The 12,708-nt window shown below is 34.7% G+C and overlaps 1 protein-coding gene across 1 annotated transcript in view; it reads left to right on the top strand.

The window, feature by feature from the left end:
• The window catches only part of LOC120519157 (serine/threonine-protein kinase Nek9), a 58,972-nt gene continuing 46,264 nt past the window's right edge, over nucleotides 1–12,708 (top strand). The window contains exons 1-4 of the mRNA XM_039742308.1: nucleotides 1–689; nucleotides 9,254–9,431; nucleotides 10,635–10,690; nucleotides 11,728–11,798. Of these exons, the coding sequence (XP_039598242.1) occupies nucleotides 501–689; nucleotides 9,254–9,431; nucleotides 10,635–10,690; nucleotides 11,728–11,798 (494 nt within the window). The 5' untranslated portion in view covers nucleotides 1–500. The remainder of the gene's footprint in view (nucleotides 690–9,253; nucleotides 9,432–10,634; nucleotides 10,691–11,727; nucleotides 11,799–12,708) is intronic.

Below are 12,708 nucleotides of genomic sequence, written 5' to 3'. Positions count from 1 at the left end.
GAACCACTTCCGGGTCTTCGCGGTTTGCAAAGGTAAGATGGAGTCATCGAGAAAGTTTGAGTTGACCACTCTGTACTTTTAAATGCATCCACTGGTTCACACGTGGAGAAGACAAGAGAGTGTACCAGCGGTAGACTTGTTGGGTGCACAAAGTCCCGAAGCGGAGGACCAGGTCAGGTCACAGTCTTGTGGCCCCCGAGGACTTAACTTGTGCGCAGCAGTCGAGCAGCCCGGCTATTCAGCTGTCAAGAGCGCGACTGGTACGGGAGACGTGCAACACATGAAAGGAAGGACGAACCCTTGATAATGTCGACACATGCATTCTTGTTTCGCGAGGTGATATAAGCTGAAAAAACGTGGACGATACTGTACATGAGCCCTATTTTTCAACAGTGTGCCATCAGGGAAACTTTTCTACGTAATACTGAAATCATCCTCACACGTTGCTGTGTTGAATACTCTATCGAAGTTTAAGTGTCGTATTTAAATAAATTTACAAAATGTCGCTTGAAGATTATGAGAGGCACTTTGATTCATTGAATTCTGATTTTGGAAGCGAACTAAGCCGATCTGGATCTCGCTCTTCCTCCGGCTCCTTCACTGGAGAGCAGGAAAAACTACACTACATCCCGATCCGACTGCTGGGGAGAGGGGCTTTCGGGGAAGCGAACCTGTACAAGAGAGCCGAGGTGAGTCCGATTTCTATGGCACTGATTGTCTCCTTATTTGTTTGTGGAAACGACTTCGAATGGCATAAACCAAACGAATTGTATTGCACGATTCCTTTCAGTAACCGTTTATACAGACATTCACTTGTTTTAAGAATTAATTGGTCACTCCGTGGGCTGTAGATGAAATGCTCTTTTTGTTTTTCAATGGGGTCGTTTCTGCACCCTTGAAAACGCGTATATTTGGTTTACTGGCGACTCTAACATGGGCAGGAGTGAGTGGGTACAATAAATAGGCAATGTGAGTGATGGACCCTCGTCAGCCGTGCGTGGATTGTACCGGTCTGCAAGAGAAAAAGAAGGGCTCCCGTCAGAAATGTTAGCTGTTCACCCGAAGTTTGGGTGTGCCAAATACAAATCTGGCGACAGAATTTCTCGGTGGAATCCAGTTTTTGACAGCTGAAGGTTTAAAGTGAAAAGGAACTATTTTAGAGAAAAAACATAAAATACTTTATTAGATATTTTTAAAGTTATTTTTTAGACTTGTGTTTTAAATATAATTATTACTTTAAAAAGTAGTTTAAAAGGTAGTTTTTCCCCTTATAATCAATCATCTGAAGGTGTTTTACCATGGAAAGAACAACAGATATCTGCTAACAGAGTTCCCCCACTTTCCATTATAACACCCCTCTATTTGAGCAGTGTCTTGGTAGAACCTCAAACCGAGTAACTTGCTATCTCAATAAAGAAAGGGTGTGTACAGTATTCTTTTACCTTTTGCTTACTTGTTTACTGGTATATTGCACGTTTCTGTTAAAACCGTTTACATTTTTTGTCATCTGGAAAATTTAAAAAGGTATCTTTTTAATCTTCTAAATATGCATTCTGGCTGTTTCCAGAGAATAAAAAGAGAAAACATAAATGACTGAGAGCAAACAGGTTCTTCCCCCCACAACTAATGTTATGGACAAGGAAGACTGGCATACTTCAAATAATACTCTGAGCATGAAAAACATTTTTGCCATAACACAAATTTAACATTTTTTTAAAAATCAACCTTTTTTTTTTCTTCTTCAAAACTGTGTTTTCACTAGATCCGATAATCTCGTGGAAACTGTTTGTGGTCGGGAAATTCCAGTTTCGAGTTCAGCATGTCTAAATCTATAAAGTACACTGTTTTGTGCAGACCAATTTTATTAGTGAGGGTCCAATGCTGTTGGCATGAACTTCAGCACATATTGTCTTAGAAAATAGATGACTGTTATTAACAGGTGTGCAGCCTCTGTCTACCCATCCATATGCCCATTCCCATCTTAAATAAGAGAACAGGCCCCAGATGGAAAAGTTTTTCCCAAATGAGCTTTCACAGTCGATAGCTAAGATTGCCATTTAGCTAATTTCATATATGACGTCTTGATTGTCTACAAAATCTGAGTCTTGAGTTAAGGGGATGTGGGAGTTGTAGAGTGTGAGGGTCTTGGCACCAATCAGAGAATCCATTATTGCCAGACACGTTTTATATTTGGTACATTTATATTACCGAAGTTGTACTGTATTTGTTTTTTTAACTTTGGTTAAATTTGGATTGCCTCCTGTGTTTGAATTTTAATAAATATTCAAGCATTTGGTTAACTGGCAACTTAATGCTTTAGCAACCATTAGAATCATACTTGCAAATTCTTGTGATTTACAAAGCACTTCCTGTACCATGTTCATGCAATTGGAGACTGTAATGTAGTTAAAGTTTGCAAAAAAGATAAACAATAGCTGGTTTTGCAACATGCCCTTAAGTGCTCTGTTGCCACATCCTGATTTATGTTCCCTGTAAATCACAAAAATTTCATTACAATGAGAAATTCCTTATTAGCCTTCTGTTGTTTACCGTAATTCCCTAATTTACAATTCCAGTGAACTCTAGGTTTCCATTATCCCATGTGTTATTTTTTTATATTACAGTGACTGTTATGGGAATCTCCTCACTAAAATAGAAAAAAAGTACTTAATTTTTATTCTTTGTGATTCACACACACACTAAATTTTGCATATTTTTAGTGAAGTCCATGATCTCTGTAGGCCTAAGGCATTCATTGAAGTATCATATTAATGAAAATCAAGATTCCTTAGATCTGGTCTATTTTTCCCAGTCCTAATGTGTTGGGGAATCAAGCACCAAAATTCATGTATGATCTGAAATGGCAAGTCTTTTAGTTTTTGATATCAGTCATATCCACAGATTAGTTCCTGCAATCTTTTTAACTGTTTTCTCTGAAATGTATGGGAGTATTTAATATTGGCAAAAATATAGAAACATACATTTGTGTCATACATTTAATACACATTTCTCTCTTTACATCAATCTAATGTTCTTCTTTTTGGACAGTTATTTTGATATAAATATTCTGCTACCTAAAGCCCTTCTTAGTAACCCAGTGGTACAGTGAGGTTTAATTTACTTTTCATTGAGTTTGCTGGAATGCCTTTTACTTTTGTTATTAATGTTATTAAATGTTTTTCTTTTACTAAAACGTTTTATTTAAAAAGGTCTTATTTATGTTCTAATGATTTATAGTGTTTCCTTTACTGATTCTGCGTCTTTATCCACAAGTAACCAAAATAAAATGAGGAACACAAACAAGGTCAAGGAAATACCCATTCTTGCAGTTAAAACAAGTACTTTTTAAAAGACTTTCACAACTAGTCAATTACTTAATTGTACCTAACCATAAATAAAAACATATATATATATATATATATATATATTTTTTTTTTAGCTGAAACTTAAATCCAAAGTAACATATATGTTACTAGTATTCTGTAATTTAGAGACTGACCAAATATTTTTTTCTGTTTTGGAGCAATAAAGTTGCACTTTTATATCTAGCAATCAAAGTTTTATAATTGGAAGAAAGCAGTAAATGATTATAATTCATTTTAAATTCTCAGCCAGTTTATTTCTTGTTTGCAAGGACTCTTGAATTTCCTGCCTATGCATTTATTTGTGCTGCAGTAACTGCCTTAGCTACCCTTTTCAATTTTAAAAATGGCTCCTGTGCCATTTACAAGTGTCAGTGTGAAGGTGCAGTGTCATGTTACTGAAACAAGTGATGATCACAGTTTTTGGGACATAATCTATGCAAGTGAAATGCAGGATTTTCCGAACATCTACAATACAGAGATCATCTGCAGTTCTGCTGAATTAGCACAGAGCCAAGGGGTTAGTTCATTCCCTAGTACTTTGAAAAGTACAATTTTATTGAGAATGGGAAAAAAATGATAAATTAATTTGGTTGTGCTGCAGTGGTGACTGTCAGTGCAATTCCATGTACAATTTGAGTTGCTAGTCCCACTGGTGCAAAAATATATAGAGATGGTACAAGTTACTCTGCGAGGACACAACAGACACAGATTATTACATTACAGATAAATTACAATTTATTATATTTTATGTAATATTTAAAGGAGAAAAATACATACCTTTAAGTCTAAATATGTATTGGACTTAAAAAAAAGCAGCAATACATAATAATAATATGTCCATATCTGACAGTTATGTATTTTGTTTTTCAGTTTTGAACAGTACAATTGGATGGTTTTAAATATCTGGAAAATTGGATGTTTGATTAGGAAAAACAATAATTGGTATTTAAATTACAAGTGAATTAAAAAGGTGTATCTGCATGTCACCTTAATAGGCACAGTCTCAGCACCAGGAAGTTGTGTGTTTTATTTAAGTCTTCCAAAATTGTGAATTAGTTGCTTTATAAAACCTTAGAGTAAAATGTAAATAAAAAATAAAATTTACATCAGCCAAAACTGTAGTCATCTTATTAAATCTAGTATATTTAACAAAAGTACAGTTAGTTTTTTTAAAGAGCTTATATAAGGAGCATCACTTGGCATATAGTCTTTCCAGGCATGAACACTCTTATTTTATTATTTTTTTTCACAAAGTGAAAGTCAATCCAGTATTTCCCTCTAAAAAAATAAATTAGTGGATGACATTGGTTTGTAGCCAGGTGAGGAGTTATGATTGTGGTTTCATAGGGAAGTGCAACTGATAAATATTTAAGTAATAGTAGCAATGAAATTAATAATTTGAAGACCAACATTTTACAATGCAGAATGAATATGTACAAATTGTGAATTAAATGACAGTAAATAGTATACCCACAAAAAAGGCATTCATGCAAATTTTAAATTGATTCAAATTACAAAATGCATGTCAATAAATAAGACATTCAGTTTTTTAATTAAATAAAAATCAAAGTAGCCATACCAACATAAAAAAAGCACTTATGCAGATTTAAAAAAAAAGCTGAATAAACTGTGTCATATGTGTATTATGAATTTCCATTCTGAACATTTTATTCTTATAGTGGTGGAAAAGAACTTCTCTGTTCTCTGGACTGGAAGAGCTTTCAGTCATTGCTGTTATTATTGAATAAGACTCTTTTTATTATAAATTTATTTAATCTATTCTATTTAATAAAGTAAACAAACATATAAAATGCGGCTTTCAAAACACTAAACTAAATCCTTGAATGCACCTGATTGTTACACAATACATACATTTTATAACTGTAAGAAGTAGGACAGAACACTGTTGTCACTATTGTTTTGCAACAAGTTTTATATGGAAGGAATGTTAAATTTAAGGACCACAGTTGATAAAATTTCTCTGCCTCTTATGCGATTTGCAGTCCATCACTATTTACAAGATTGTTTCTGTTTTTATATTGACTTCAAGTCATATATTACACCGTGTGTGTCACATAAAAGTAGGGTCATTTGCTCAGCCATTTGGTGTAAAGAACTCTAGAATAAAAATAGGAGCACCAGACAGAAGTAAACAAACAAACATCATATACAACTTGATTGCAGCGTAATCCCTTTGAAAATTCACAGTGATTTAATAAGTAATTTTAGTTAATTGCAAGATTGGGTGCCGCAAGGACTTTTCTCAATGGATTTGGAGGCTGTAGGTTACAGGTGCAGGTCACTGACTAATTTAAATGGTAGGGGAAACAGTAGTCTATTCCAACAAAATCTGCAGTCTATTCCAGATTGCTTTTTAAAACCCTATTATACACGAAGCATTATTAGAACATAAATTAATTGATGGTGATGGGGAACTACATTTCCTGAGTGACTTACAAGGCACTTAAGGAAACAATAATGTATGGACACTGTCACAATTAAAACAGCAATTAATTTAAGTTTTGTAAAATCGCTTTTTTAAAATACAGTGAAACATGTTAGACCCTTTGTAGGGTCATATGGCAGGCAAAGCATTGTCTGGTGCACATGATGCACCTAGGTGACACAGGAGTGAAGTAGAGTGCACTTGGCAAGGTGCACAGTTTTAATATCAGTCAGTCAGTCATTTTCCAACCCACTATATCCTAACACAGGGTCATGGGGGTCTGCTGGAGCCAATCCCATCCAACAAACCCTGGGCAGGGCCGCCAGCACACCGCAGGGCACACACACACACACACACACACACACACACACTCACACTCACAAGGGACAATTTAGGAATGCCCATGTCTTTGGACTGTGGGAGGAAACCAAAGCACCCGGAGGAAACCCACACAGACATGGGGATAACATGCAAACTCCACGCAGGGAGAACCCGGGGAGCGAACAGAGGTCTCCTTACTGCGAGGCAGCAGCGCTACCACCGTGCCGCCCTTAGTTTAATGTTATATTTAAAATCTTTATGACTAGAGTGCTCATTTTTTTATTCAGTACAAAATGAAAGAAAAGTTTTAGGTCAATCTCTGGGACAGGTGTTTGTTTATTTATAGATTTGTGAAAACTGGTAGGTTAAGTGGATTTGTTTGGTTTCGCAGCAAAAGTAAATGAAGACCGGATCACTCAATTTTTTTATTCTAATTTTTTTCCCCCTTGTATTCCTGAGCAGCCAGAGCCTCTTCTGGCAGCATTGGGCTCAGGCCCAAAAATAGTAATAAATAAAATAACAGGAGACATTCAGAGTCATTCACTTAATCATTTGGCTCAGTTAGGAGCCTGTGTTTTATTGACACTTAACCCATCTTTTGCTCTGCAAGAATCCCCAAGCAGATACAAGAAGAAAGAACAATGAGTAATCAAAGGTTTTAAGCCTGACATCTACAGTAGAGAAATGCCAGCAAATCCAAAACAAGTTTTATCTTTGAAAATAATCCAAGTGAACTTTTTATGCTATTTACAAGTCTTTTCTATACTACTCAAATGTTTTATTATGGTTGTGCAAACGCTCTACTTTAGCTGAATTGACATCTTGGTCGTAATGCAGCCACCAGAGTTAGTCATTTAGCTTGGAAAATAGATAGTAGTATTACAGAACCAGGTGTAGAGAATAGGGTGCGAGTAGCATATATTTGAAATCGGAGCTTTGCAGAGTAACCTTTGTAAATTATTTAGTATGAGAGGGTGCCTTTCCATGCACCAGAAGGATGATGATTGACAGCTTTCCTTGCCACTTATTCCCGATTGACTACACAAACACCAAAGCAAATCAGTACTGTAGGATTTTTGAGGCATACAATTAATATGGAATTACATCCTCAACATCCATGAAAAATTTTGCACATGATCTTGTTCGCAGTGCCTTACAACATGAATGCCTTTGGTATTAGAGGGTAACCATTCTTTTATTATTCTGGTTGTTGATTAGTCTCAAGGTCAAAATGATATACAGTATTTTAGATTTAGCCCGAATATTGGAATTCTTGTGAAATTTCTTCCAGTCTGAATTAATAAGCTCATATACTTTTTTTGTTCCCTCAGTTTTTAAGACCACGGTTAATGTAAATATGTTGTCACACAGTGACACAACTGTAGTGCTGCTGTTTTCTATTGAGGACTCTGAGGGTTGTGTCCTGGGTATTACCTGTATGGAGTTTGCACATGGCTCCTCATTTTGCTCCGTGTTCCTCCCATAGTCCAAAGACAAGCAGGTTAGGTGAACTGACAATACTAATTCCTACGCTGATGTATGTCTGTGTGTTTGTTTACCCTGCATTGGGCTGGCATTGCATACAGGGTTTGTTTCTACCTATACCTGTTGCTTGCTAGGTTAGGCTCTAGCTGTCCCCTTCCCTGAATAATCAGGTTTAGGGGATGAATGGATCAACATACTATAACCCATCCTTTCCAAAGCAGCTGTCTTGCATGTTGTCCATCCTTTAAACCGGTACTTTGTACATTTTTTCAGACTAGTTAACTGTTTCAGATTTATCTTGAGAAAGATTATTTCAACTTGTATATTTCGTATTCAGTATTTTCCTATTTTATTTGCCCGATAGACCCTCATGTCAGCAAACAGATCCTCAGTAGTTAGCAAATAGCAATTAAAAGGTACTGCATGTGGCTGTGGCTTATGCCTGCCAGTACAAACAATAACATGGTTCTTTGAGCAAATTTCCATGAGATGTGTTGCAAACCCTTGTGAGAAAATATTTATAATACAAAAAATGTTCTGTCTGTCACTGATGGAAACAAATAAATAACATAAAACATTCTAGCTTTCAAATCCTTTAACTAAGATGCACTTGAATATTATTCTATGTGCACATTTTCTGAATCCTTAAAAAAAGAAAATACTTATTTTGCCATAATTGTGAATTTTCCCTTGGGGATTAATAAAGTAAGTCTGTCTATCTAACTATATATCTATCTAACTATCTATCACAAACTTAAAACATGTCATTTAAATATTTTGAGTGGTGGCTCTGAGGCTAGGGATCTGCACTGGCAATTGGAAGGTTGCCGGTCCGAATCCCGTAAGAGTCCCTTTTGGCATTGCTCTGTTGGGCCCTTGAGCAAGGCCCTTAACCTGCAATTGCTGAGCACTTTTAGTAGTGAGAAATGCGCTATATAAATGCAAAGAATTAAAGAACTATTATCTCTGAGCTTGTATTCTGTTGTAGCTTTAGAAAATCAGTGGTAGCACAATACATAATTTTGTTGACTTTCTTTTGAAACATAAATGCATAATTACATACAAAATCATCATTGTAGAATAACTCCTTCAAGTGCAGGTTCAAAGCCCTTTTTTATTATCCCTTGCATAAGCATCACTTAGACAGTGACCAGGCCAGCAATGAAACCTAGGTCCAAGGAGTTGTAAAGCAACAGTGCTAACCACTGAACTGCTGTACTACCCAAACCATATTCATGACTGATCTTTTTGTTTTTATTTCTTTTTTTCTTCAGTTATGCATACCAAGGTATGTGTCTTTTTGTTTCATGTATGAACATGTTAAAAGACTTTTGACAGCTGTTAAAAGTAGACAATGAAAGTCACGCATGTTTTCTTTAATCCTCCTTCAAGGTAACACTTGTGGTTAAGACTCCAAAATGCTCATAATGATTTCTGAGTGTAGGTTGTATTCCCTTTTATAGAAACATACCTTCAGGGTAGGCACCTGGTGAAGAGTTTATGGACATCTTGCCTAATAGTAAATGGCATTTGAAATCATTTTTAATTATAAATGCAAATTCTTACTAATATTTTAACTTGTAGTTTTCTCTTTGTTTCCATCTTAAAACTTTTTCCTATTTATTTCCTTTCTTAGGATAATTTATTAGTTGTTTGGAAAGAAATAGATCTTAATCGCCTTTCAGAAAAAGAGAGGGGTGATGCCATGAACGAAATTTTCATTCTGTCTGTTCTGCAACATGATAATATTGTAGGCTATTACAACCACTTTCTGGACAAGAACACTCTTCTGATTGAGCTTGAATACTGCAATGGTAAGTAATGATCTCTTCAATATTTGGTAAGGGTATCAAATGTCACTTTAGCTTTGTTCATAGTGTAGTAATAAATACATGTGGAGAATTTAAATAAAGTCTTTATTTCTTATATTCATGTGAATGAGGACATGGAATGAAACAGAACTTCAGCAGCTCCTAAACAAGGGCGCTTCTAGGATACCTGTATCATTACATATATAAAAAGCACATTAGACCATTGTTTCTTGTCGTTAATACAGTATCAAATTTAAGTTGAATATGTATACATTTACAGTTTATAAGCATATTATTTCATAATCTTCCTAAGTACCATGCAGCAGTTCTCTGTCACTACTCATGTGAGCCTTTCTCTGAATTAGAGATTTATTGTAAGATTCCACTCTGTCCTTTACCACCCTGGTGAAGTGACCTTGCTCCTGGTAGAATTTTTCCATTTGGACAGCAATATATTATATCTATAGTAGATAAAAGAACATTAAAGTTAAAATTACTACAAATGTATGTTTACTTTAGGCTGCATTTTTGCATCTCTGCCAACTTTCTTTTTTACAGAATATTGCCTTTGTAAACGCAGGCATCATTTGCAACACCTAATCAACTTTGGTGCCTGTGGCAGTAAATTGGTGGAAACAAAATGCTAGCCTATAACAAAATGTGAAGAAAATCATTTTGTAAATAATTAAATAAATTTGAAAAAGAAAAAAAACTTAGTATCCTGTATATGCTGTTGCACATCCTTCTGGAATTATAGTTGAAAACCAGATTGATTACAGAACCCCTAGATGTTTACATTTCTCCGGGTGTATAATTTATAAAATAGTCAAGTTTTGAATCATTATATCTCCCTCTTTCCCACTTTTATCTTTCAAATGGTAATCTTTATTTTTATTTGGCACTTAACATTAGTATTAGGACAGTTACCTTATAATCCCATAGTCCTTAATTAAGTTCCCTATCTGCCACTGTGTGAATGGGTTATATTGGTTTCCTTTCCAAAGAGGTGCATGTTAGATTAGGGGGCTAGTCTACATTGTTCAAATGTGTATGAAAAAGTGTACTCTGCAGCAAACTGTTTGTGCACGATCCTTCTGATTTATGATCACTGTAAGCATGGTTTGGAATAAATAGAAAATTAATGATTTTCATGTTTATTTTGGGGACATTTCAGGGTAAAAACTGCTTTTCATTCCCTTTTTTCAGGTGGGAATCTTTATGACAAAATTATTCAACAGAAAGGAAAGCTGTTTCCACAAGAGGTACTAAAATGTTAATAATAATTTACATTTTTTTTTTTATCATTTCTAAATTATTTGCTATCTGTTCTTTTAAGTTTTCCTAGGAAGTTTGATTTTGGGGAGTTCTGAGGCCTTTACATTTGAGAAATTAGATGACCTACTATAAGGTGATCAATTTGTAGCATCATGAAATACCAACTATTTAAATAAAGAATCTGACTCATTTGTTAGTAATATATTTTAGTAGTGAGTGGAGAACACTTTGAGTAGTGAGAAAAGCGCTATATAAATGTAAAGAATTATCATTATTAGTAGTAGTAATAGTGAGTATTCAGTGTTACTGCATTGTTTATCGGCACTGGAAGTGAAGGTAAAGTTTCACTTTGGTAGTTCCAAAGGCTTGTCTTAAAATAATGTGTAACTGCTCCCACCCAGATAAATTTAGATGTTGAGTTCTGGCAAATCAGTAAAAGTTACATGATTGGTTAAAACCAGAGGAATGAAACCACTGGAACAAATCAAGTGGCACATATTCTTAATCATTCCTCATAGTGCATAGAAAGAAGTTTGATAGGTTTAAAATGACTTGTGTTGTGAATGAATAGGTGATTGAATCAGAATATACAGGAGTGAATGAAGGAGTGTAAAAGTGTCTGAGCTTTTTCTGCGAGGGATGTACCTGGCCTTACCTGGCCTAGCCCAATCCTTATTTACACTGTAAGATTTTGGCCTCAGGTCAGATCTATTTGATGACCCCGATATAGGTCTGCCTTTAAAAGTAATAAAGAAGAGCCCATCACCAGCTAGGAGAGTAGCACTATAGTTGCATTCAGATAAACAAAAAAAAAGATAAAGCTTTTAACTCCTTCAGAAAAAGTCAGCCAGAATTAACTATTACATGTGATATTTAGAAAATCACTCCAGTTTTATTCAGATTGGCCTCACTTTACCTTTTGTCGCATGAAATAATAATATAATCTTGCAACTTTAATGTGAGTAAAGGGAATGGTAATTAACATTGTTGTTTTTTTTTTTTTTGTTTTTTTTTTAAATTGTAGACCGTGATCTGGTATTTGTACCAGATAGCATGTGCTGTGGCTCATATTCATAAAGCAGGAATTATTCACAGGTAAAGCTGCATAGTATGTGTGTTTATTTCACTCCTGCTTGCTGCCTTGCAGTTAACTGGTATTATTGTATTTTGCTTTTCATTTCATCTTGTACTTTTATAGCATATAATTATATGTTGCTGTTTATAGATAAGGTGCCTTCTAAAGTAAAATCGTCACTATTGTTAAACTGAAAGACCATTATGAACTGGCTAGATAAAGTAAGGTTTTTTTATAGTTACTGTGCACACATATATATATTTTTTTTATTTTGCACATACTATTGTAACCTCAAATTTTCAGCAAGGAGGATTAAAGTGCTCATGACAGTTGTGTTTATTGAATGTTGCAGTTGTCTGTAAACGTGGTAGATCATTAGATTTGGATTTTAAGTACTATAAATGAGGTTTGTGAGTTTCACTATTTATATTGTTGTGTTAAAGCAGTATTTCATGTTGGTCTAGTGCCATTTAAAACTTTGAGCTTTATTTATATTACATTACAGTTAATAGGTACTGTTTATGAGAATGATAGATTTAGTTTCTCAAATATTCTCTTTATCTGAATTGTGCAGTTTTTGTCTTTTTGTTCTGCTCTCCTGGTTTTGGAAACATAAATGATTAGCTTAAAGATGAGCTAGTAAACATGATTAAGTCATAAAACAGAATTTTTGGAACTAATGAAAAGTCTGGATCAATAATGTGTAGACATTACAGACATACATTTTAATCAAATCCCCAACAGCGCTTCTTGTCCTTAATTTTATACATTTACTTTTAACAGTTTTACAGTCAATTAAATAGTGCAGTATAGAATAAACACAATATTACTTTGAGAGATCATATGATTGTTTATTTTTTAGGCAGTTTAATGGTACAGAAAAGTTGAATAGAAAATATAATAGAGTTCAAGATGTTGCATGAGAATTTG

Source organism: Polypterus senegalus, chromosome 18 (genome assembly GCF_016835505.1).
Source record: "Polypterus senegalus isolate Bchr_013 chromosome 18, ASM1683550v1, whole genome shotgun sequence".
Lineage (NCBI taxonomy): Eukaryota > Metazoa > Chordata > Cladistia > Polypteriformes > Polypteridae > Polypterus > Polypterus senegalus.
The sequence above is the reverse complement of the archived record's forward strand: the minus strand, read 5'-3'. Positions and strand labels throughout refer to the sequence as shown.